Here is a 27,209-nt window from a genome sequence, read left to right on the forward strand (position 1 = left end):
ATTTCATAGAAGGAAAGTTACACAGAAACGTTTTTAAGGGATAACCTCTTTGGAAAGCATTCAAAAACCATTTGTAATGCATCAAGCATTTTGTGCCATATTTATGTTCCTGAAACCGTCAAAAGAGTCAAAATGAGAGGGACGTGGGTTTAAAAAGAGAATTTTCAAAATGGCTGCTCGCAAACCGACCACCCAAGGTAGGCCACACACTAACTTTTCCTTATGGGGGGGACACGTGGGTTTAAAAAGAGAATTTTCAAAGATACTTCTAATGACTACAAGTCCCATGTGTTTTGATTGACTTGAGTTGCAAGAAGAAAAGAAGTTACTTTCAAATAATAACAATACATCAAGTCAGAACCTTACCCACTACTCCCCAGAATTCTCATAGGGTTTTGAACCTATACTTGCAACAAGTCAGGGTCAATAACATGAAAGCATCATTGTCTAAAGAATCACATGTTGTTAAAGCATAGAAAACCAATGGGATTGCATGGTGGTTAAGATGCTTGTGACGTAGCCAACATTAGACGAATGGGGTAAATGATCTTTGTAAGCCAATAAGGATATGCTTACTAATTTCTGTGGAGGTGATAAAAACTCTTGCAGCCATTTTGAAAATGGGACAAATCCTTTGATTGCATGTATGTATGTTTTTGTCACATTGCTATGACCACGCAATAAATAGTTCTTTTGCAGTTTGAAGATCCAACTTTTTGTGGTGTCTTTCCTCAACCCTCTCAACAGAAAAGGGGCCTCCTGCTTTTGACTTTGGATTAAGAGGAGTATTTTTGCATCTTTGCCCCTTCATATGGTAGCAGAGGATGGTTATTGAGGGCGATATATATGGTAAACACTGAAAAAGAGACCATTGTCTAAGGTGGGCCTTCCTTGGTTGACATCTTTGCCCCTTCAGGGTCACACTCTGCCTGGGGGTTATCATGGACTCATCGCTGACCCTGGAATCCCACATGTTGGCGGTGACCAGGAGAACCTTTGCACAATCAAAACTTGTGCGCCAGCTGCGCCCACACCTGGAGACGCAAGACTTGGCTATGGTAGTCCACACCTTGGTCACATCCCATTTGGACTTCAACGCTCTCTACGTGGGGCTGCCTTTAAAGACGGTTCGGAAACTTCATCTGGTCCAAGATTGGCAGCCAGGCTATTAACTGGAGTGCTGTACAGGGAGAGATCCACTCCCATGTTGCGGCAACTCCACTGGCTGCTGGTCTGCTTCGGAGTAGATACAAAGTGTATCTTTACCTTTAAAGCCCTAAACAGTTTGGGTCCAGGCTATCTGCAAAACCACATCTCCCTCTATAGCAGGGGTCCCCAAACTAAGGCCCAGGGGCTGGATGTGGCCCTCCAAGGTCATTTACCTGGCCCCCGCTCTCAGTTTTAGACTTAGGCCTGCCCAAGATCTGAAATGACTTGAAGGCACACAACAACAACAATCCTACATAACTTGACTAACTCATTGGCCAGAAGCAGGTCCACACTTCCCATTGAAATCCTGATAGGTTTACAGCAGTGGTTCCCAAACTTATTTGACTTACCGCCCCCTTTCCAGAAAAAATATTACTCGGTGCCCTGGAAATTAATTTTTTTAAATTTTAATAGCAATTAAACAGAAAGATATATGTACCTGTGGCCATCACCGCTCCCCTGGATTGCTGCAGCGCCCACCAGGGGGCGGTAGCGCCCACTTTGGGAATCACTGGTTTACAGTATGTTGTTTAAATTGTTTTTATTTTTTAATATTGTATTGTTCTTTCATTTACTAATATTGTGCTATGGTAATAATATAATATATTGTGTATACATATAATATTGATAATAATATTATAATGTAATACAATACAATACTTATTTATTTATTACAGTATTTCTACCCCGCCCTTCTCACCCAATAGGAGACTCAGGGCCGCTAATAATAATAATAATAATAATAATAATAATACAACAATATAATAATATTGTATAATATAATAATATTAATTATATATTATATATGTGTAAAGAAGTGTATGATTTTATTTTGTTTAATGATGACATGTTTATTTGATTTGTTTAAACAGTCAGGTTTGGCTAAGTTTAAAATGGTGAGTATTAGAGTGGATGATGTATGGGGGAAGGTAGCCATCTTAAGGCCGGTTACCATAGCAACAGGGGCGGAGCCAACCGCCGTTTGGAAAGAAAAAGGGGGAATGTTTTAAAACCCAGCAGTCAGGTGATTTCAAGTCACAGTGAAGGAACTGATTCTTGTGTAGAGGATCAGCGTGGCTCAAAAAGAAGAATTTGAGTTAGATCTAAAATAAAGAGAATTATTTTAGACAGACTGTGATTTTAAATCACAGGGAACAGTCTGGTTTCAGGTGAAGGGAACCAGGAAGAACAGACCTCTATTAGGCCAGGCTAAGCAAGTTAGGGGACTTGTTTAGGGTCATTTATAGAGTCTGTGGATTAGGGAAGTTAATCCCAGTGGATCCAGGAGGATCAAGTTTTAGTGTAATTTGGAAGAAGAAATATTTTGAAAGTTTGACCACCTCATATCTGTTTGTAACCATTAAGCTAAGTGCCTTTAACAAGTTATAAGAAACCATCAAGCTCTGTACACGCAATAAACTTGTTTTGATTTTATTCCAACTAAGCCTCTGTCATACTCTTATATTAAGTTAAGCAACATCAACATCTGAAGTAAAATAAATAGAGAAAGCTAAAAAAGAACCAGTGCCATCTGCCTGACGTCTCCTCCATTGGTGGCAGCGAAAAAGATAATCAAATAAATAATTAATTAACATCATCCTCCATAAGACATCTTATTAATTGGTGGTATCTGTGTGTTTGGTAAGATCAAAAGGATTCCATTCCTGTCAGACACCTCGTTACAATATGAAATTTAATATTATTAATAATATTACTGTATAGTGGTACAGTACAATATAGTAATATATAATGCTAATATTGTGCTATGCTAATAATATAATATATTGTATGTACATACAATTCATAAGCCGCTCTGAGTATCCTTCAGAGTGAGAGAGGGTGGGGTATAAATGTAGTAAATAAATAAATAAATAAAGTGTTGTTGGGGTTTTTTGGGGGGGTGGGTTGCACTACAAATAAGACATGTGCAGTGTGCATATTGATTTGTTCATTTAAAAAAAATATGATGATCTGAGGGACCATGAACCGGCCCTCCACTTAAAAAGTTTGAGGACCCCTGCTCTATAGCCCAATTTGGACACTGTGGTCAGCAGAGGAGGCCCTACTCTCGGTCCCACCCCTGTCCCAAGTACGGCTAGTGGGAACGGAGAGAGGGCCTACTCCGAGATCACTCCCCACCTCTGGAATGCCCTCTCCAAAGAGAGGTTAGAAATAATTATATGTTTTTATGGTGAGACATACTTTTACAGTGTAATTGTGTAAGTTTGGGTTCTTTTAATAACTGAATGCTTGATGTTGGGTTGCATTGGGATTGGGTGGGTCTTGAATGTATTTATGTTTGCACTTGTGGTGAGGCATTGAATGTTTGCCTCTATGTTTTTTGTCTGTTGGAATCTGCCCTGAGTCCCCTTGGGGAGATAGGGCGGAATACAAATAAAGTAGTAGTAGTAGGAGTTCTTGTTGTTGTTTAGGGTAAGAACAGCTTCCTTGGCATTAGGTGGAAAGCAGTTGTGGAGTTGGGTGTCATCTGCATATAGGAGGAACTGCACTCCAAAACTCTGGATGTCATCTCCCAGCGGTTTGATGTACAGTAGAGTCTCACTTATCCAACATAAACGGGCCGGCAGAACATTGGATAAGCGAAAATGTTGGATTTTGTTGCACCCCTATCATAGAATCATAGAACAGTAGAGTTGGGAGAGACCTCATGGGCCATCCAGTCCAACCCCCTGCCAAGAATCGCATTCAAAGCACCCCCGACAGATGGCCATCCAGCCTCTGCTTAAAAGCCTCCAAACAAGGAGCCTCCACCGCACTCCGGGGCAGAGAGTTCCACTGCCGAACAGCCCTTCTCACAGTGAGGAAGTTCTTCCTGATGTTCAGGTAAAATCTCCTTTCCTGTAATTTGAAGCCATTGTTCTGTGTCCTAGTCTCCAGGGCAGCAGAAAACAAGCTTGCTCCCTCCTCCCTATGACTTCCCCTCACGTATTTATACATAGCTATCATGTCTCCTCTCAGCCCTTCTCTTCTGCAGGCTAAACATGCCTAGTTCTTTAAGCCGCTCCTCATAGGGCTTGTTCCAGACCCTTGATCATTTTAGTTGCCCTCCTCTGGACACATTCCAGCTTGTCAACATCTCCATTCAATTGCAGTGCCCAGAATTGGACACAGTGTGATTCCAGGTGTGGTCTGACCAAGGCAGAATAGAAAGGGAGCATGACTTCTCTGGATCTAGACACTATACTCCTATTGATGCAGGCCAAAATCCCATTGGCTTTTTTAGCAGCCGCATCACATTGTTGGCTCATGTTTAACTTGTTGTCCACGAGGACTCCATGATCTTTTTCACATGTACTGCTGTCAAGCCAGGCATCGTCCCCCATTCTGTATCTTTGCATTCCATTTTTTCTGCCGAAGTGAAGTATCTTGCATTTGTCCCTGTTGAACTTCATTTTGTTAGTTTCGGCCCATCTCTCTAGTCTGTCAAGATCGTTTTGAATTCTGCTCCTGTCTTCTGGAGTGTTGGCTATCCCTCCCAGTTTGATGTCATCTGCAAACTTGATGATCGTGCCTTCTAACCCTAGGCTGCAGAGACACCTTAAAACCACACTGGAGCCCCAGGCTATAAGTAATACAAACTGTTTATTGAAGATAATATTTAAGCATTAGCGAATCAAAGTTCAAAGTCACTAAAAACAAGGTTATAGTCCACAAGATGTGAGGCACTTAGAAATCTTGAAGCAAGGGTCCATAGAAATCCAAACACAAGAATAAATTTCAATCGAGGTAGTCAAAATTAGTTCAAAGAACAGGATCATGAACTGGAACAGGAGATTCAAAATGCACGGCTTTTAGGAACATGACATGATAATCCAAAATAGCCAGGAACAGGAACAAGAACTCGAACAAGGCTCAAGGTACAAGGCTTACAGAACTTTTTTTTTTTTTAAGCAATTTTTATTGGTGTTTTTAACATACAATATAGTAAGATCCAAGTGTCAGATTAAAGAAAATAGTGATGACATGGGGGAATAGGAGTTTGGAGAAGTGACAAAGTGATGACAAGATAGAGACAAAGTATACCCAGAAAAAAAAAAAAGAATAAAATATAACAACAACAACCCGATCCCCACCCCCACAAAAAATAAAATTTGACTTCCATCTTTACACAGTATCTTATCCAATATGTAATCTTGAGCTGTATTTGGTTTTTCCCAACCAATTCTATCTAGTGTCTCTGAAGTAAAAAAAAACCATATTTATTTACATATTACAATGTTTCATCTGTCTTGTCTCCTGTGGCATATCAAATAATTATATTATATTTTTCTTCCTTCAAGTAGGTTTTGACCAATTCCCAATTCGTCTGTTTCATCGGTCTGCCACTAGCATTTTGTAGCCAAAAGGTTAATATATCCATATTCATAATCTCCCAAATTTTGCTTATCCAGCCTCTTATCTCAGGGATTTCTTTATCTTTCCAACATTTGGCTAGATTCATTCTAGCTGCAGTTATTAGGTGATTAAATAAAACTTCTTTATTTCTATCTTTATCTATATCTAGCATTCCCAGGAGGAAGTATTTTGGATTCAGATCAATCCTAATTTGCAACATCTTTTGGATTCTCCAATGTACCTCTTTCCAATAGACTTTCACTTTTTTACATGTCCACCAACAGTGGTAGAACGTCCCCACTTCTATTCCACATTTCCAGCATTTATTTGAAGCATTTTTGTTAAATTTGGCCATTTTTTGTGGTGTCCAATACCACCTGTAAAATATTTTAATCCAATTTTCTTTCAGATCTATTGCGTACGTGTGTTTGAGTCTTGTATTCCAACATTTTTCCCATTCTGCCAGTTGTATTGATTTTCCCAAATTTTTTGCCCATTTCAACATGCACTCTTTAATCAAGGTCGTTTCTGTTTCCCATTCTAGTAGTTTTTTATAGATTTTGGATATCACCTTTTTTTCTAGTTTCATGATCTTTTCCCAATATCCTTCCTGATCCTCAAATCCTAGTTTCTTGTCTTTGGTATAATATTCTTTTAGCTGGATATATTGAAACCAGCCTATATTTGAGAACTGCTTGCTTACATCTTCCTTACTCTTCATTTGGTAGTTATTATTCGTCCTTATTAGGATATCTTTATATTTTGGCCAATTGTCTCTTCCTAATTCTTTTCTTTCACAGGCTTCTAGTGGTGATATCCATAAAGGTGTTTTTAGATGAAATCTCCTTTTGTATTTGTCCCAGATTTTTATTAGTGAAGACCGAATAAAATGGTTCCCAAAGTTTTTTTCTATTGATTTTTTGTCATACCAAAGGTATGCATGCCACCCTGATCGCAAATCTGCCCCTTCTAATGTCAAAATTTTGGTTTTTTTGAGTGTTGTCCAATCTTTGATCCAGGTTAGCCCACATGCATCGTGATAGAGCTGGAGGTTAGGTAAACCTAAACCCCCTCTTTTTTTCTCATCTGTCAAGTGTGTTCTTTTAATTCTAGGTTTCTTTCCCCCCCAAATAAATTTACTCAGGTCTTTATTCCAATTTTTGAATCTTTGGGTACTTCTTATAATTGGGATATTTTGGAAAAGGAAGATCATTTTTGGGAGTATGGACATTTTTATAGCTGATATTCTCCCTAATAGCGAAAGTTTGAGATGTTTCCATTTTTCTAGATCCTTTTTAATTTCTTTCCATTTGGTGTCGTAATTATTCTCCAAAAGTTGAGAATTTTTAGCTGTTATAGTTATGCCCAGATATCTAATCTTTTTTCTAATTTGGATTCCCGTTATCTCTGTTAGTCTCTTCTGTCTAGAGTTCGTTAAGTTTTTAGTTAGTATCATGGTTTTCTCTAAGTTTATTTTTAGTCCTGAGATTTCTTCAAATTCTTTAAATTTTGCTAGCCATAGTTTTATTGTTCTAATTGGGTCCTCTATTATACAGATCAAATCATCGGCGAATGCTCTAATTTTGTAATTGCACTTCCTAATATTAGTACCTTTTAATTGGTGATCCTTTCTAATTACATTTAATAAGATTTCTATTGAGAAAATAAATAGGAGAGGGGATAGGGGACAACCCTGCCTAGTCCCTTTCTGAATCATGAAGTTTTTGGATTCTGATGTATTTATTTTTATTTTAGCTTCTTGTTTATCGTAAATTTGGTTAATCGCATTGGAAAATTTGTATCCCATATCCAATTCTTTTATCAGTAGTTTGAAAAAATCCCAATTCAAATTGTCGAATGCTTTTTCCATGTCAATTGTTAATAGAGCCAATTCTTCCTTTTTTGTGCATTCATAGTGCTCAATTATATTTATAATTTCCCTCACATTATCCCTCATTTGCCTTTGAGGCAAGAATCCCGTTTGCTCCTCTCCTATCCATTCCATCAAAAATGTCTTAAGTCTATCTGCAAGTATACTTGTGAATATTTTATAGTCCGAATTTAGCAGGGAGATGGGTCTATAATTTTTCACATTCTTTAAATCTTGTCCCTCTTTTGGGATTACCGTGATCGTTGCATAGCGCCAAGAATTTGGCAGTTCTTTATTGTTTAAGACGTCATTCATAATTTCCTTTAAAAATGGAATCATTTCTTCCGCAAATGTCTTATAATAGAGCGCGTTTAATCCATCCGGGCCGGGGGCTTTGTTATTCTCCATACTATTTATTGCTTTTAGGATCTCCTTCTCCGATATTTCTTTATTTAATAGTTCCCTTTGTTTCTCCGATATTTTAGCTATTTTTTGTTTACTGAGAAATTCCCCTATTTTATCTTTCCTAATATGGTCTTTCGAGTATAATTTACTATAGAATTTGTTAAATTGGGCCGCTATCTCCTGTTCTGTTGTAAATCTATTTCCGTCTGAGTTTATTTCCAATATAGTATTTCCCTGTTTTTTCTTTTTAATTTTCCAGGCCAGCCATTTTCCCGGCTTGTTGGCATTTTGAAAATGTTTCTGTTTAAGAAATTTCAATTTTTTGGCTGTTTCTTCTAAATCTATTGAGATCATTTGATTTCTTAATAATTCCAAATCTTGTATTAATTTCCCATTTGTTGGTTCCCGTTTCAATTTTTTCTCGTTTATGTTAATTTCTTCTAATAACTTAGTCCTTTTCTCCCTTTTTATTTTGTTTTTCAGAATACTTTGTTGGATAAAATGTCCCCGCATGTATGCTTTACTCGCATCCCAAATCACTTGTGTGGGGACATCTGTTGTATTGTTTATTTCGAAATATTCTTTGAGAATTTTTTTATTTTTATTGATGTCTTCTTCTGTTTTAATAAGATTTTCATTTAATCTCCAATTAAATTTCTTCTGGGTCCTGTTGATTGTAAATTCTATTGGGCCATGATCTGAAATGTATCGGGGGGCGATTTTAATTTTTTCTACTTTGGGGATCAGTGGGGGAGTCATCCAGGCCATATCAATTCTCGTCCATGTAGAATGTCTATTTGAAAAATAAGTGTAATCCCTCTCTCTATCGTGATGACATTTCCATTCATCATATAAGTCCCAATCTTGAAGTGCCTTTATAAATTTTACTGGTAATTTACCTGTTAGTTTATTCCTTTGTTTGTTTGTTGGATTCCCTTTTTTGTCTATTTCTGGATTAATTATTCCATTGAAGTCCCCCAAAATTATTAAATCATCGAATTCTTGCTCGTCTATTTTCTTTCTTAAATTTTTTAGGAAGGTCGTTTTTGTACCATTTGGTGCATATATGTTGCAAATTAGGATTGCCTGATTATCCAGCCAAATTTTTGCTCCTACCATTCTACCGTCCTCATCTTTAAAGGCTGGTACAGGTTTCAATTTCTCATTTATGTATAGGGCTACCCCCCTTTTTTTTTCCTTAGCAGAGGAGAGGAATTCTATACCTAAACTTTTTTGGCTTAATAGAACTTCCTGTCTCTGGCAGATATGCGTTTCTTGGAGGGCGATTAAATCAAATCTCGACTTCCTTAAGTGATTAAATAGTCTACTTCTTTTATTGGGTGAATTTATTCCATTAATATTGTTAGAGTGACATTTTATTTCCATATTCTGCTTCTAACTTTCTTTTCCTTCTTGTTCTTCTAGATCGATTAGGTTTGGTGGTTGTGTCTCGTGATTGGTAGAGTACTTTTCTGGTGAGGTGGCTCTGGCTCTTTTCTTTTCTCGTTCTTCTTCCAAAGGGCTGATGTTTGGATTGGGTTTTGTTTTTTCCTTCATAATCATTTTGTAAAATTCCTTAGCTTTGTCTTCCGTTGTTATCCAGTGTTGTTCTTGTTTGTAAGTGGCCATAATGCCTTCTTTCCGTTCCCATCTAAATCTGATTTGACGTTTCTTAAGTTCTTCAGTAAGAAAAAGATATTTCTTCCGTTTTTGCATCGTACTTGATGCTTGTTCTTTGAGAATTGTTACCTTTACTCCTTTGAAACGGATAGTGTTTTTCTTGCTCATCTTCAGCACTTCTTCTCTAGTCTATCTTCTCTCAAACTGAACCACCACGTCTCTTGCCACTTTATTTCTTTTTGAGAAGTTTGTGGTTACTCTGAATACTCTCTCTAGATTATCTTCCATTTCTTCATCCTGTATTTGTAACAGGTCTGCCAGGATTTGTGTTACTATTTGTTTTATGTTTTCTTTTGGTTCTTCTACTATGCTTCTAATTCTTACTTGACACTCCAATTCCTTTCTTTCTAATTTTTCCTGTCTCTCTTCCAGTTTAGCACTCTTTGCTTCCAATTTTTCTAATTTAGATTTCATAGCTTCTTGCGTCATTTCTAATTTTTTACTGTCCTCTTTTATCCCTTTTATATCTTCCTGCAGCCCCTTCATTTCTTTTCTCACTTCTACGAATTCTTCGGTTAGATCTTTCTTCATCGTTAACATTTGGTCCTGAAACGTTTTTTTATTGTCCACAATCCTCTGAAGTTCTCTCATCACGTCTTTCAGATTCACTTCCTCTGGAATTGATCCTCTTCTTGGGAGTGGTTTCTTGTCTTCCATCTTTGCCTTTGGGGTGGTCATCTTCTTATGGTGTAATATCAGTTTTGTTCTTCCTTAGTCGAAGGATTCTAATACAATGGTGAGCAATTAAGGATTAAGGATTAACAATACTTCACGTTTTGTTTTGTGTAGTTACTGTATAGTTTTGAAGGTTCTATTGTAGTAGAGGAGTCTATCTAGGTAAGACACTGAACCTCTTTGCCCAAAGGTCACAATTTAACTAATGAAGGGGGGTAAGCTATCAACAAATGTTGGGATTTCGCTAGAGTTGAGAGGAGCTATGTAGTTATATATATAGAGAGAAAGAGTTCCTTTCCCCCCCTCTATAGTCTCTCTTTATCCCCTCTATTCTTCCCCCCCCCTTAACCTTTCTAATGTTCTGTTATGCTTTCCCAGTATTTTATCTGTCCATAGAAGTCTATAAAAGTTCTTACTATTCCCTCCTTGTTTCTCTTATTCTTATGTTCAGTCTCGCGTCTTGTTGGTTTCTTGTGCTGTTCGTCTACCTCCGTCTCCTTTTCCTCTCTCCCCGCTTCGTCTGTTTCTCGTCCTCGCTTCTCACCCCGCTTCTTCTCTTTCTTCTCTATCACCGTCTGTCACTCCGTCCACTCCGTCTGCTTCTCGTCCTCGCCTCGCATCATCCGACTCCCTCCCGGGTCGTCCTTCCTCACCCTCTCCGCCCGCTCGTCTGCTTCTCGTCCTTGATAAACACTCCTTCCACCTTCACTCTTCGCTCCTTTCCTACTTTTTGACACGCCGCCCCACTCACTTCACTCAATATCTCCAGTCCTCCCCGGACTCTGTGATATGGCTGCTACGGGGCTCCGAGTACTCTCTTACTTCTTGTTGTCTCCCTTCGTTGTTTCCTTCCGCTTCCGCTTATCCCTTTCCGTCTCTCTCTCTCTCATCCGGGGCTCGAGCTCTCCGTGACGTCAGCCTTCTGGTAGACTAAACAAACCGGCCCCAAGGTCGAACCTTCGCCTCTCCACCTCCCACCTGGCGTTCCTCCAAGTAGGTTTAAAGTCTTTCGATGTCTTACAGCCTCCCTTTTAACACATGAGTCCGACCTTATTCATCTTTAATTCGTCCTTCCTTCCCAATTTTGGTCCGCGTTTCCTTGTATAGGTTTAGCAAGTTTAATTGTGGCTCTTCCTCCCCTCCCGTCCTTTCTCTCCCCTTCAGACTCTCTCCTCTTATCCAATGTGGGGGTTCGTTTAGGGAGGGGGATGGAGTACCTTACACTTTATGCCATTCTTCGTTCTGTTCTCTATTTTCTTCTCGCTCAGCTGGCTTCAGTATCAAGCACCAGAACCGTAGACACTGTGCGCCGATCCTTTTTTTTCTTCTGTTCTTATTAGATATTTCCCATCTTGGGGAAGTGCGGCCGGCGACCGTTATCGGGCTTCTTGCGACCCGTCTATTCCCTTCCGACCGGCTACCACCGCTCCTTGCCGAACCTCCTGGGCGCTCCCCTTGAGGGAGGGCGTCCTCTGGGTCTCCTGGCAGAGGATGCGGTGGTTCGCTGCCTCCAGGTCTCGATCCGCCCAGAGTTAGGGGGTACACAGCCCCTATATCGGTCGCAGAAGGGTCTAGTGCCCGAGAGCTCTCAAGGCACTCGACCGGTCGCCATGCTGCCGCACCCGGAAGTCTTACAGAACTTGGCATGAAAAATCCAAAGGAACAAGGAATGAAAAGTCCATGAAACAAGAGTCCATGCAGCAGGATCAAACCTCTCAATGAGCAAAGTTACCACCTCTGAGCTCACTCTCTGAAGTGGTTTCTCTTAAAGCTAGAATCAAGGCCCCTTTCCGTGGGAAGTTTCTTCAAAACCCTTTCTCATCAGTAACCGTTTGCTCCTTCTCAAAACCTCCCTTTCTTGTCTCTATTGACATATTGATTTCTTTCTGTCAATCTTATTACTCTTATCACGACTGGAATGCCCATCTGCCAAGGGACAACCCGACCTTGACTCTCCCAAGGAATGCGGTTCAAGCTGCTTGCCTGAAATTATCATATGCCTGACCTCCATAATCCTCAGGAACAGCAGACTCATCTAACTCTGGCTGTACACAATCATCTACCTCTGGCTGCAAGGGAATCCTAGGCCCCAACCCAGATTCATCTGACAAGTCAGATGCAGATACAATCACAGGCTGAACAGGCCCAACCCCTGGCTCACCTGACAGCTCAGATGTAGGCTGGAATACAACAGGTTTTTACTTTCCTTCTGAAGGCTAGGAGGGAGGGGGCTGATCTAATATCGCTAGGGAGGGAGTTCCACAGCCGAAGGGCCACCACCGAGAAGGCCCCGTCTCTCGTCCCCACCAGTTGAGCTTGCGAAGCAGGTGTCCCCAGATGATCTTAATCTTCAAGATGGGCCATAAGGGAAGATACGTCCGGACAGGTAAGCTGGGCCAGAACCATATAAAACACATAATCATCTAAAACTTACTAAAAAAAATACACATATTAAAATGCTTCTACAAAATACATATTAAAATAACATAGATTAAACATAAGACACAAGTTTAACATTTGTGATTAAAATGGCTGGGTAGGCCTTCTGCAGAAGAATGTATTTTAAATTCCAACAGCTGATTTAACTGCCTGAGCTCTTCTTCTGGCAGATGATGAAAAGGTTCCCGGGGTGACGGTTGCCAGTTGGGTTCTGTCTGGCTGGAGTAAACACCACCCTAGAAGACCTCAGTGTCCAAAGGGGAGGATTGTATGGGAGGAGGCCATCTTATAGGGAATCTGGACCCAAACCATATAGGACTTTAAAGTCAAAAGCAACACTTTGTACTTTGCCCAGAAACTAATTGTCAGCCATTGGTGTGACTTTAGTATCATAGATGTAATAGGCTCACTCCTGGATGTTGCCGTAACCAATCTGGCTGCCGTATTTTGATCCAACTGAAGTTTCTGAACTTAGTACAAAGGTAGCCCAATGTAAAACGCATTGCACAAGTCCATGCCCCCCACTCATTTTTTAAAAATGAATTTTTGTTATGCATTTTTTTTAAAAATCACACAAAGAAAAAAGAAAAACAGAGAAGGGGATGAGGGTTTTGGAGCTCTGATTAGTAGATTAGAACTGTACAAATGCCTACTATTTCACCGAGGAAGGGGATTGAGGAGGAAGGGACATCTTATATTAGCTGTCATTATGACATCTCTATCTTCAACTCAAGTACTATTATGCACATCGTCTAATATTTTGAAAGTTCCAAATGTCCCCTATAACAGAAAAGAGCACACTCTTGTTGTCCAACATCAAAACTGGTCATCATGTCTTCACATACTATCCCATGTTATTCCTATCTTCTTTTCCAGTTCTTTACGTGTATTTTTCCAATTTTAACTATTGCCATATAAATCCATTCAGTTCCATTTGTTAGTAAATTAATATAGTGGAGGTGAGAATTAACTATGTTACATTGTCATCTTTTCTTTATGTAAACACCACACAAACATTATGCATTTGTATGTGTGTATATATATAGATATAAAATATCTAAAAACGAGGCTTGGAACAATTTCAATTCTAATTAAAGAGTACTGATAGGTCAATTATCTAAAGTCTCTTGAATACTGAGTGCATAAATAGTACAAAATATATCTGTGTACTATTAATACAATTTTTAGTCAAGAAATCCTCTTCATTTGGTTCATTAGACAATAAAGGGTTTCTGTGTACTAGTTTGTTGTAGAGCTAAAGTTAATTGTCCATTCCGGTCTTTTCAAAAACTTTTGTAATCCAATCTTCTGGTGTTGGTATGTTTGGTTGTTTTCATAGTTTTACATATTCAATTCTAGCTGTTGCTGTCATATAGAGAAAGATTCTTTTTTGGTGTTTCAATGACTGTTTGTCTAATAATCCCAATAGAAAGAGTTCACCCCCATCCATCATAGCAATATCACTGTCAACTTCGCGGATGATACAACCGTGGTGAGGATTCTTATCTCTGAAGGGGATGAGCCTGCCTATCCAGATGAAGCGGATTGGCTGCTCTCATGATAAAGAGACAATAATCTGATTCTTAACATCAATAAGACCAAGGAGTGGACTAAAGGAAGAACAGACCATAAATTCAGCCCTAGGTCATAAATGGAGACCAAAGGGTCACCACTTCGGCCCAGAGAATCATGGGTTGCTCTCTTTCTCGGCTCTTTAAAAGCCTTCTAAGTCCCATAGTCTTAAGAAAGCTCAGAGCATTACACTCAACATATCCTTTTTTGAATTATTAGCATCTTGCAGGTGGTACTAGGTGGCAAAGACAAGGACAAACAGATTTTGTCCTAGAGCTGTAACTATATTAAACTATATTGAACTCCATGGTTTCACACTGATGTGGCACTGGGGGCTGTGTGGTGGTGGTTCCCATTCTTCTAGACTTATGCTCGGCCTATTTTTTTTTTGCCCACTGAATCATGGGTTCTTTTATTTATCCATCAATTGTAAAATCTTTCAGAAGAAATTGATAATTTCCCAATTTGCTTATTTGTTTTGTCTGTAGTAGTTGATTCAATTGATCACCGATTCTTATAGACCCCTTTCTGGAGTGGGAGATACTGGCACTGGTTGGTGTTCATGGGCAACATGATGGACAGGCTCAAAACATTTCCGTGCACTGCCAAACAGATGGAGGAGGTCGCAGCAGCTATTGTAAAACACATCATTATCCCCAACTCAGGATCACCTTCATTTGGGGTAGAACTCCATGCAAATTTTACTGTTTCAGTTTTGATCAGTATGATGTGGCGTTAAGAATTGCTGTGAGATTTTTTTTCTGTCATCTCTATCATCTGTAGAAAGATTTAATCTCACTTCCTGTCTTTTAGCCAAGGGTTTCTCCCCAGTGTGAGTTATTTGATATAAATACCAACTTCTGTTTTGTGAGAAACTCTGTCCTCCAGGCATTTAAATAGCTTCTCCCTAGTGTGAGTTCTGATGTTTATATAGATTTCCACTCTGAGTAAAACTCTTTTCACACTCCAGGAATTGATAGGGTTTCTCCCCAGTATGAGTTCTTTGGTGTGACTGTAGTGCTCCACTATGCACAAAATTATTTCCACACTCCTGGCATGTATAGGGTTTCTCCCCAGTGTAAGTTCTTTGATGTAAATGTAGTTGTCCACTATAGGCAAAGGTTTTTTTTTTTCACATTCCTGGCATTCATAAGTTTTCTCCCCAGTGTGAGTTCCTTTTTTCCAATATGTTTTTATTGTAAACACAGATAGAATAATATAAAAATCCATCACCATTTCAATATACATATCGAATGTTATTTTCTTAGTCTTCTTAACCTTGCTGATTCCACCTTTATCTCCCACTTGTGTTTATTGTGAGTTCTTTGATGTAAATGCAATATTCCATTCCAAGCGTTTAAAGGATTTCTCCCCACTGTGAGTTCTTTGATGTGAACTTAGACTTTGATTGTGAGTGAAGCTCTTTCCACATTCCTGGCATTCATAAGGTTTCTCTCCAGTGTGAGTCCTTAGATGTGAACGTAATGTCCCATTCCAAGTAAAGGTCTTTCCACACTCCTGGCATTTATAGGGTTTCTCGCCAGTGTGAGTTCTTTGATGTGAACGTAGACTTTGACTGTAAGCAAAGCTCTTTCCACATTCCAGGCATTTAAAGGGTTTCTCACCAGTGTGAGTTCTCTCATGTGAATGCAAATTTCCACTCACAGCAAAGTTTTTTCCACATTCCTGGCATTCATAAGGTTTCTCCCCAGTGTGAGTTCTTTGATGTGTCTGTAGATCTCCACTCTGAGCAAAGCTCTTTCCACACGCCAGGCATTTATAGGGTTTCTCTCCCGTGTGAGTCCTTTGGTGTAAACGTAGACTTTGACTGTGAGTGAAGCTCTTTCCACATTCCTGGCATTCAAATGTTTTTTCCCCAGTGTGAGTTCTTTGATGTAACCGTAGTTCTCCACTCTGAGGAAAGCTCTTTCCACACTCCTGGCATTTATAGGGTTTCTCCCCCGTGTGAGTTCTTTGATGTGCACGTAGACCTTGGCTGTGAGTGAAAGTCTTTCCACATTCCAGGCATTCATAGGGTTTCTCACCAGTGTGAGTTCTCTGATGTGAATGCAAATTTCCACTCACAGCAAATTTTTTTCCACATTCCTTGCATTCATAAGGCTTCTCGCCGGTGTGAGTTCTTTGATGTGACCGTAGATCTCCACCATGAGTAAAGCTCTTTCCACATTCCTGGCATTTATAGGGTTTCTCCCCAGTGTGAGTTCTTTGATGTAACCGTAGTGGTCCACTCTGAACAAAGCTTTTTCCACATTCCAGGCATTTATAGGGTTTCTCACCAGTGTGAGTTCTCTGATGTGAATGCAAATTTCCACTCACAGCAAAAAATTTTCCACATTCCTTGCATTCATAAGGCTTCTCGCCGGTGTGAGTTCTCTGATGTGAATGCAAATTTCCACTCACAGCAAATTTTTTTCCACATTCCTTGCATTCATAAGGCTTCTCGCCTGTGTGAGTTCTTAGATGTGACCGTAGCTCTCCACTCTGATTAAAGCTCCTTCCACACTCCTGGCATTTATACGGTTTCTCCCCGGTGTGAGTACTTTGATGTGAACGTAGAGTTTGACTGTAAGTGAAGCTCTTTCCACATTCCAGGCATATAAAGGGTTTCTCACCAGTGTGAGTTCTCTGATGTGAATGCAAATTTCCACTCTGCGTGAATCTCTTTCCACAGTCCTGGCATTCATAAGGTTTCTCACCATTGTGGATTTTTTCATGTAACTGCTGAGGTCTCTGTTGACTAACACTCTTTCCATATTCAGTATATTTATATGCTTTCTTCCCCATGTTTCCCTTTCTGAACTATGAGTGAGATGAAGAGTTCAGCCAGATGAGCACCTTCGGGGCATTTCTTCTTCCAAGAGGACTGGTTTCCTTACTGCACTTTGGAATTCCAAATTCTTCAATATTCCTTAGATGTTGACTTGTTTCCCATCATGACAAATGTGGCCCCATAGAATGCTCCTTTCCCTGGTGAAGAAATAAGAAATAAAGGATAAGGAATGAAAGCCAAAAACTTTCAATTCTCCCCCTATTAATTTTATTTTTACCCCGCGTTTTCTCTCCACAAAGTACAATTTAAAATCTACAAATTGTACAAATTAGCGAAGCCAGGATGAAGATTCGAAGAAGCCTTCTGTTAACAGTTGACCAAACAGGCACAAATAAAGAGATATAGCAGTCATGGGTGATTTCTATTATCACAATATCTCCTGGAAAACAAACTCAGCCAAGATGACAAAGTTCAACACATTCCTCGCTTGCCTTGCAGACAATTTTATGGTCCAGAAGGTAGAAGAGGCAACAAGGGATCGGCTACTCTCGATCTCATCCTAGCAAATGGGGAACACCTGATCAATGCAGTCAAAGTGGTCGGATCCTTAGGGGCAAGAGACCATGTGCTCCTGCAGTTTGCAACACAAAGGAAGGCTGAAACTAAGACAAGCCAAACATGCATTCTGGATTTTAAGAGAGCTGACTTCCAAAAAATGAAGAAAATACTGAGTGGCATTCCATGGACACCAATATTAAAAGACAAAGGAGTTAAGGATGGATGGGAGTTTTCGAAAGTGAAATACTCAAGGTGCAAATGCAAACAGTGCCAACAAAGAACAAAAATAAGGCAAGTGCGAAGAAGCCAGAATGGATGTTCAAAGAACTTCTAACTGGGCTAAGACTCAAAAAAGACATGCACAAGAAGTGGAAAAGGGGAGAAATCACCAAAGAAGAATTCAAACGAATAGCCAACTCCTGTAGGGAAAAGGTTCGCAAGGCTAAAGCGGAAAATGAGCTCAGGCTTGCCAGGGACATTAAAAACAATAAAAAGGGCTTTTTTGCTTACGTCGGTAGGAAAGGGAAGAACAAGGAGGTCATAGGACCTCTGTGAGAAGATGGGGTAATGCTGACAGGGGACAGGGAAAAGGCAGAACTACTTAATGCCTTCTTTGCCTCAGTCTTCTCACAAAAATAAAGTCGTCCTCAGCCTCAGCAACATGGAGTGGACAAAGGATTTGGGGAAATCCAACCCAAAATAGGGAAATAAGTCCAGGGATACCTGGCCCCTCTAAACGGATTCGAGTCCCCAGGGCCAGATCAACTACATCCATGAGTAAGGAGGGAAGCTATTTCAAAACCACTGGCAATCATCTTTGAGTGTTCTTGGAGAACAGAAGAAGGCAAGGGCAAAAGTGGTCCCTATCTTCAGGAAGGGAAAAAAGGACAACCCAAACAATTACCATCTGATCAGCCTCACGTCGATACCAGGCAAGATTCTGGAAAAGATCAGTAAGGAAGTGATCTGCAAATACTTAGAAAGGAATGTGGTCATCTCTAATAATCAACATGGATTTATCAAAAACAAGTCATGCCATACAAATCTGATATCTTTTTTCGATAGAGTTACAAGCTGGGTCGATGCAGGGAACGCCATGGATGTAGCATATCTGGATTTCAGGAAGGCCTTCCTTCAACAAGATCCCCCATGGCCTCCTGGCAAACAAACTAGTCAAATGTGGCCTAAGCAAAACTACGGTTAGCTGGATCTGTAATTGGTTATTGGAAATAACCAATCACCTTCAGTCACCTAAGAACCCACCCCCAAGATGGAAGACCATCGTCCTCAAGCTACGAGGGATCGCCTAAGTAAAAGTATTGGAAATAACTGCGCCATAACCTGAAAAAGTAAAAATGATGTCACATCCGTTTGGAAATGTGAATCTCCATAAACATGTGGAAACATGTGGAAACCATTGGGGTGCTGATTCAGCAAATTGCATTGGATAGACCACATCAGCTCTAGTTTCTGATACAACACCTTAAACACTCTGACTCAGACACTATGTCAGCCCTGTTGGCTTGTCGCCAACTGCCTTTTTACATTTAATGTTTCAACTATTTACTAATATTAGATCTATTAGTAAACATGTCCTAAATGTTTGATTTATTGTTTATTATTTGATTTGTTTGTTATATTTTCACTTGTATGTTTGGCATTAAATTTTTCCATTATGTTGTAAACCGCTTTGAGTCCCCCCAGGGGTGAGAAAAGTGGTATATAAATGCAGTAAATAAATAATAAATAAGTTTTGAAAAACACTAGTCAAGAAAAATATGACCTTGTTAGAAGTCAACCCTTTGAACAAGTGATATTCATAAGCATTCTTGTAATGACACACAGGTAACTCAGCTGTTAAACTGATAAACCATGTCTTTAAACTGCCAAGAATAAAGACATACCACTACAAAAATATATTTGGTTAGCAGAGAATGGTTGTTTCTTTGCAATTGTATTTTGCAGTTGTAATTGCTCAAAATATATACACTCCATTTAAAAAATTTTAGTTTAATATATGTACTCGGAGATTAAAAAAACAAAGTCTTCTTTGTTTACTCACAAACATCTAGTATTAATTCACCATATAGGTATATTTCTTATTGAAGTTCAGTTATAGATAGAATGTATTTTCTCTCTGTGTTGAGTACACAGAGTATCATTCTTTTATCAATTGTCCATAGTCTTTAAGTATAGTTATACTCACTGAAGTCCATAAGTCATACTGGATCCATTAAAATCTCTAAAACATAATTCTCTACTGAAGTCTAAACAGCAACCTGCTTTCATTGAAGACTAAACACATACATCCACCTCCACTGAGGTGGGAAGCAAAACTGAACACAAAATGGAGTCTTGAGTCTGAACATGCTCAGTACAATCACATGTCTATAACACCTCCCACACCAAAGAGATCTGTCAAACTGGCAAATCAACATACACATAGAATACAGTTAAGAAAAAATATACATCAATAAATAAATAGTGAAAGGCTTGGGAGGTTGCTATTTCCAACATTGGCTAAGTGAACGAACCCAGAAGGTGATCACCAATGCTTCCTCTTCATCCTGGAAAGAAGTGGTGAGTGGACTGCCATCAGCAGGGTTCCGTCCTGGGCCCGGTTCTGTTCAAGATCTTTACTAATGACTTAGAATAAGGGTCAGAAGGTACGATCATTGAGTTTGCAGACAACACCAAACTGGGAGGGATAGCCAATACTCCAGAAGACATGAACAGAATTCAAAACAATCTTCACAGATCAGAGAGATGACTGGCCAAAACTAACACAATGAAGTTCAACAGGGACAAATGCAAGATAACTCTACTTAGGCAGAAAAAATAAAATGCAAAGATACAGAATGGGAGACGATGCCTGGCTCGACAGCAGGATGTGTAAAAAAGATCTTGGAGTCCTCGTGGGGAGAATAAGCCAACAATGTGATACAGTGACTAAAAAAGCCAATGAGATTTTGACCTGCATAAAGAAGAGTCTAGTATCTAGATCCAGGGAAGTCATGCTCTCCCTCTATTCTATTTTGCTTTGGTCAAACCACACCTGGAATCCCACTGTGTCCAACTCTGGGCACCACAATTGAAGGGAGATGTTGACTCTGAGCTGGAATGTGTCTAGAGGAGAGCGACTAAAATGATCAAGGGTCTGGAGAACAAGCCCTATGAGGAGTGGCTTAAAGAGCTGAGCATGTTTAGCCTGCAGAAGAGAAGGCTGAGAGAGGAGACATGATAGCCATGTATAAATATGTGAGGGGAAGTCATAGGGAGGAGGGAGGGAGCTTCCTTTCTGCTGCCCTGGAGACTAGGATATGGAGCAATGGCTTCAAACTACAGGACAGGAGATTCCACATGAACATTAGGAAGAACTTCCTCACTGTGAGAGCTGTTTAGACTTCAGCAGTGGAACTCTCTGCACCTGAGAATGGCAGAGATGCCATTGGGAGGGTCTACTTCAGATATCCAGGCCACACTGCAGACTTAAGGATACCTTCCTGGAAGAGATGACCACACATTCAGAAAGAACAGACGGAGTAGTAATGATAGGCAGACTCTGCCGAGAATACCAGCCCAACCAATCCCTCACTTGCCTTGAAAACAATTTAATGGTCCAGAATGTCTTTTAGACATGCATACTGTTGCGGCATGGTAATTCAGCTTTACTAGCAAACTGGAGGTTAAGCTAACCACTTACAAGAGTTTCATACAATACACATAATCTACATCTATCTATCTATTATTATATATTTATTTTATACAATAAACATCAATATATAATATATAATTCAGTTTTAATAGCAAACTGGAAGTTAAGTCAACCCTTTATAAGAGTGTCATACAATATATAGATATAGTTGCTGTGGCCCAGTGTGCTGAAATGGGTAGGACAGAAAAGAGAAAGAGATGTTTTCTAATGTAAGTAGTTTCATAATGCTTGTGGGTACGCAGTATGTTTTGTTGTTCCATTGATTGTGTAGCTGTTTTTATGGCTGCCTGGTCATCTGTTTGGTAGGCTTTGATGGTGTCATCTTGGATGTTTGAAGAGGGTTGGACTGGATCGTCTTTGGGGGTGTCTTCCTGATGTATGTTATCTATTATGTGTGTATGTATGTGTATATATATATGTGTGTGTGTGTGTGTGTATAAGTGTGTGTTTTATATCTACGACTGGCTGACTGTCTTCCTGGAAGGCTTTGTGGGTGTCTCCTGCATGGTAGAAGAGGGTTGGACTGGATGGCCCCTTGGGGTCTCTGTGATATCTATCATGTGTGTGTGCAAGTCTATACTGTCTATGGCTGGCTGGCTATCTGCCTGGAGGGCTTTGTTGGTGTCTTCTTCCTTGGCCTTCCTCCCTCAGCTCTCCCGAGGCCCCCTCCCTCTCTCTCTTGGCCTTGTCCATTGAGTCTTTCCCAAAAGTCCTTTTGGCATCCCTGTCCTCCTTCTCCTTTCCTTCCTGTTGATGAGACAACCGCTAATTTCCAGCATCCAGTGGGAAGAGAGATGCAATCCTAGGTTGAGGCGGGAGCTTTCTCCTCCAACCAATCAAGGAGGACGGAGGGAGGGAGAGGGTGTGGTACCGAGCATGGAAGAGGTAAGGTTTTGAACCTTTGCAATAACCCGGGTGACCAGGAGATGGAGCTCTTTTTTGACACTTTTTACCTGTTTTAGGTGTAACATCTGTATTGTAGTTGGATTTTGATGACCCTAAAACCTTCGCCTGTTCGATTGCTGTGTTGTGTCCAAATTTGGAAGCAATCAGTGAAGTAGTTTGGGAGATATGTGGTCCCTCACAAAGAGACATTACATTTTTATTTATACAGAAGAATATAATATGTATTATCTACTTCTGTATCTCCTCTATCTATCTATCTATCTATCTATCTATCTATCTATCTATCTATCTAATAAAAGTGAAAATGTTTGTATGTGGGTTTGTGGGTATTTAGACATGTATGTTTCTGGGTGATTTCCAAGATGGCCCACATTTCCAGAGAGTACCCCGATTCCCACCAATAAGGGCTCTGGATCAAACCTGGCATACAGACCCTATGTGACAAAGAGAAAAGACTGGTGGGGTTTGAGGGGAAATGGGCTGAGACGATGGGGGTTGCAGTCCATGCACATCCAGAGACCATTGTGAACCCTGCATCCAGAGAGGCCTGTGACCCCCACCAGCAACAGATCTGGATCAAACTTGGCACACAGACAAACCCCCTCCCCATACACACATATGACCAACAGAGTGGAGGGATCTGGGGAAGACTGACCCAGAATGATAGGATTTGTAGTTCATCTTGTATCCAAAAAGCACTTTGACCCAAATGATGATGGAAATGGACCACACTTGGCACACAGACCCATCATAACCAACATAAAAACACTGGAGGGATTCAACAAGGGGATTGACCTGGCTGATAGGAGCTGAATCTCCCCCTGCATCCACACAGCCCTACAACTCCCATCATAGGGTTTGGGGGGGGGGGGGAGGGAAGGGGTCTACGTTAATTGCTGCAATAGTATGTTTCATGCTTATGTCTATGTTTATAGTTTTAATGGTTTAATCTACAGTTACATGTTTTTGATTTAGATATGTGATGCAGATAATAATAATAATAATAATAATAATAATAATAATAATAATAATAATAATCTATTGATTCAGACCAGTCTTGGCACACAGACTCTTAAACTGCATGATTATCTTAAACTGCTGGAGGGATTTGGGAAAGGGGGATTAAACTATAATAATTATAATAATAATAACAATTTATTTATATTCCGCCCTTCTCCCCAAAGGGACTCAGAGCCGATTACAGTATATAAGCAGACACAGGCAAACATCCAATGCCTTGATTACAATGACATCCAATGAGATACAAATACAAAGGCTTCTACTTTCATTTCTGGCTCTGGGGGCAGTGCTCTTTCTCCATTCCCAAGCCAAAGTGCCTGTTTGCATAGACACCTCCTGCTCATGTGGCCAGCATAACTGCTTGGAGCATTCTTTGCCTTTTCCCTCCAAAGCAGTACCTATCGATCTACACACATTTGCATGTTTTCAAACTGCTAGGTTGGCAGGAGCTAGGGCTAACAGCAGGAGCTCACCTCGTCCCACGGATTTGAATTGCCAACCTTCAGGTCAGCAGTTCAGCAGTGCAAGGGTTTAACTTATTGTGCCACCCCAGTTGTGATATACACACACACACAATGTTGCACGCACACACACACACACACACACACAATCTAGCAAGATGGGAGTTGTAGTTCACCCACACCCTTTTCCATTCTCGAATGGGTTCATTCAAAACCAAACAATGGCTTTTCCCAATGTTTCTCCTTCTAAGAAATCTAACTTGAGCACCATCTGGTACCTCAGCTGGGTAACAACAAAATGGGCTCCTTTGGTTATGGCTGCAGCAAAAAGAGGAAGAAGGAAACAGTAGGGCTGCTTCGTTGGGGAGAAAAGCCAGAATTGCGCAACCCCTGAAATATATAATATATAATTGGGCTGAAGATCCCATCCTAAGGAATAAGGTCTACAGTTAGAAATGGCCGGTGAGCCCTGTGACAAATGATTAACTGTTGACATTGCTGACTTGATGAACTCTGGGTGGAAAAACAGCTTGTTTACCTTGCCAAAGACAATGGTCCTTTTCAGGAAGGAAGTCAACACAGTGGCTCCTTACGCTTATCAACATTACAAAGGAAGCAAACAAGGCTCCTTGACAAGGAAAACTAATTAAGCAAAGTCCAGGAACTGATGGAATCAACATGTTTTAGCTGTCTGCCAATCATTTACAACTTTCAGAAACAAATCAACAGAAAATACTACATAAAAGGACCCCTTTCTCTCAGAAAAAAGCATGTTGGACCAGCAGAATACCATTTCTGAACATAAGTAAGAACAGTTGCCTCCTCTCAAGAAGCTGAACAACTTCAACAAGAAGGATGGGAAGAAGGTTTGATGAAAGAATGAATGAGGAATGAATGCTGGAGTATATGTGTAAATATTGATGCAAGATCCCCTTTTGTCTATGTCTCTGTAACCAATATAATTATTATAAAACCCAGTACAGGAGCCTGCATCTCCTTCTTTCTCTGAAAGTGCCTCATGCAGCCTGTCTCACTGAAAGTGGAACAAAATAATAATAATAATAATAATAATAATAATAATAATAATAATAATAAATATTTAGAATAATAATAATATGCCTGACATAGATGTGGGTGAAACGTCAGGAGTGAATACTTCTGGAACATGGCCATACAGCCCGGAAAACACACAACAATAATAATAATAATAAATAAACTTTATTTTTATATCCCGCCCGTAGGGACTCGGGGTGGATCACAACAGGGACAAGCCCAACAACAAAACAACATATTTGACAAAAACTTAAAACATTTCAACAATAAATAAAATAATATAATGAACAATACATTAAAATCCAAGCAGATAAAATCAGAGTAATTAAAAGCAACCCAGCGGGGACAGGTTTCATAAAGTGCTCTATCATGGACATAAGTACAGTAGAGTCTCACTTATCCAACATAAACGGGCTGGCAGAACGTTGGATAAGCGAGTATGTTGGATAATAAGGAGAGATTAAGGAGAAGCCTATTAAACATCAAATTAGGTTATGATTTTATAAATTAAGCACCAAAACATCATGTTATACCACAAATTTGACAGAAAAAGTAGTTCAATGCGTAGTAATGCTATGTAGCAATTACTGTAATTACGAATTTAGCACCAAAATATCACGATGTATTGAAAACATTGACTACAAAAATGCGTTGGATAATCCAGAACGTTGGGTAAGCGAGTGTTGGATAAGTGAGACTCTACTGTAACAGTGATAAAGTGCCTACAGTTTTATAAACATAGAGAATTATAAACAACCCTCTAATAAACCTTTATTTCTATACTGCTCCATTTCCTCGAGAAGACTCAGGGCGGTTTCCAACATGTCAAGAGTCAAAGCATCACACAGCAGCATGAACATAACAAACATCATAAATACAACATCTTAAGACAATAGTTAAAAAACAGTTCAATTAAAAGGGACACAGTTACAATCCCAATCAGTAACTGTATCCATCAAGAAGTCAAGTGGACCCAGTTCCAGTTCCATTCAGTATATTCCATCAAGGAGTCAAGGAACCTATTTAATGTTTTTTAAAAGCACCTATGCAGGAGCAGGAAGGAGAGGGAAGGAGCCTTGCAAGGACATTGGTCCATCTGGATGGGTTCGGGTCTCCAGGTCCAGGTGAAGCCCACCCAAGGGGATTCGCAGGAAGGAACTGGCGGGACTCCCTGCAGAACCCCAGCAATGGTCCTGGAGAAGAGGAGGGGTCCCGGCAAGGGTTCCCCGCCTTCAGACGGGGGCAAAAGGGAACCCCAAGAATGTCCGCCTTCTCCGCCTGACAGCACAACAGAAAGGAGTCTCCAGCAGATCTAGTGGAGCCTTTGAAGCAGAGGCCGGGTGGCCGTCTGCCGGGAGGGCTTTGACCAGATGTCCCATCTATCCCTTGTGGGGAGCCTTCCTTTGGGGTAGAAGAGGCAAGGCCCCCTCCTCTCCATCCCCGAGACCCCCCCCCCCCCCCCCAGGCTGCCCCTTACCTCCTTCTTGCCTTCCTTCCTTCCTTCCTTCCTTCCTTCCTTCTCGCCGCCCTTTGCTCCCAAAAGAACTCGGCCCCACAAAAGCGCCGCGGCTTCTGTGTGTGTGAGAGAGAGAGAGACCCCTCCCCTTCTCCCCCTTCCCCTCTAAGCCCCGCCCTCCCCCTCCCCCCCCGGCATCCCATAATAGCCCCCTCCCCTTCCATTTTTTAAAAATTTTATTTATGAGTGTTTTGTGGTACATCAAACAAAAGAAAGAAGGGGAAAAAAAAACAAAAAAACCCCTCTTGACCTTCCAGAACTTTTACATGACAACAATTTTAACTCTCTCTCCACGGCGTCCATGGGAATACTCCCAAGGTAATTTCTTACAATAGTTCGTCTTCAGTTCATTTTTTTCCTTTTCCATGTATTCTCTCAGTAAAGTCCATTTTGTCTCTCGCCTGGTTGCGTTGTCCTGTTTTAAAAATTGGGTTAGTAAGTCCATGTTTCTGATGTCCAAAAGTTTCAGAAACCATTTTTCTTTAGGTGGAATTTCTTGTGTCTTCCACATTTTTGCCAGGCATATCCTAGCTGCAGTCACCATATATGTAAATAGCTTTTCTGTATTATAGTCCATCTGAAAGTCCGTTATTCCTAATAGGAAATACTCCGGTTTGATACCGAATTTCATTTTAATTATTTTCTCCATTTCTTTATGTATAGTTTGCCAGTATTTTCTGACCTTAGCCCCCTCCCCTTCCAGACCTGCCGGGGTCGGGGGTCTTCAAGGGGGAGCCCGAGCCCGGCCTGCCTTCCTGCCAAGGAGAAACAAAGTCTCCCTCCAGGTCAAGGATCCAAAGGACCTTGTGGGAGGCTTTCACGCCCGGAATCCCTGGGCTGTTGTGCATTTTCCGCGCTGTCTGGCCATCAGGCCTGTAGCCTGGGGGGGGGGGGGGGGGCGTGGTTAGGGGTTCAACCCCCCCTCCCGAAATTTTTCAGATTAAAAAAAATACCTGGTTTACTCATGAATTTTCTTCGGCTTA

At 40.4% G+C, this 27,209-nt stretch overlaps 1 protein-coding gene across 2 annotated transcripts; it reads right to left on the minus strand.

Moving 5' to 3' along the window:
- Positions 1 to 4,793: 4,793 nt before the first annotated feature.
- Positions 4,794 to 26,304, minus strand: LOC103281608 (zinc finger protein 709-like). 2 transcript variants are annotated; one of them, XM_062979231.1, is made up of 2 exons: positions 26,188 to 26,304; positions 4,794 to 17,194 (listed from the first exon to the last, which is right to left on the minus strand). In XM_062979231.1, the coding sequence occupies exon 2, from the start codon at positions 17,009 to 17,011 to the stop codon at positions 15,518 to 15,520; it is 1,494 nt and encodes a 497-aa protein (XP_062835301.1). In that variant the 5' UTR covers positions 17,012 to 17,194; positions 26,188 to 26,304; the 3' UTR covers positions 4,794 to 15,517. The 2 variants fall into 2 exon arrangements, with proteins under 2 accessions (XP_062835301.1, XP_062835302.1); XM_062979232.1 differs by lacking the exon at positions 26,188 to 26,304 and adding an exon at positions 20,090 to 20,523.
- Positions 26,305 to 27,209: the final 905 nt, after the last annotated feature.

The sequence above is a fragment of the Anolis carolinensis genome, chromosome 4, assembly GCF_035594765.1.
Source record: "Anolis carolinensis isolate JA03-04 chromosome 4, rAnoCar3.1.pri, whole genome shotgun sequence".
NCBI lineage: Eukaryota > Metazoa > Chordata > Lepidosauria > Squamata > Dactyloidae > Anolis > Anolis carolinensis.

Coding starts and splice junctions, on each gene's coding strand:
- LOC103281608 (XM_062979231.1), bottom strand. CDS start 17,011: ATGGGGAAGAAAGCATATAAATATACTGAATATGGAAAGAGTGTTAGT.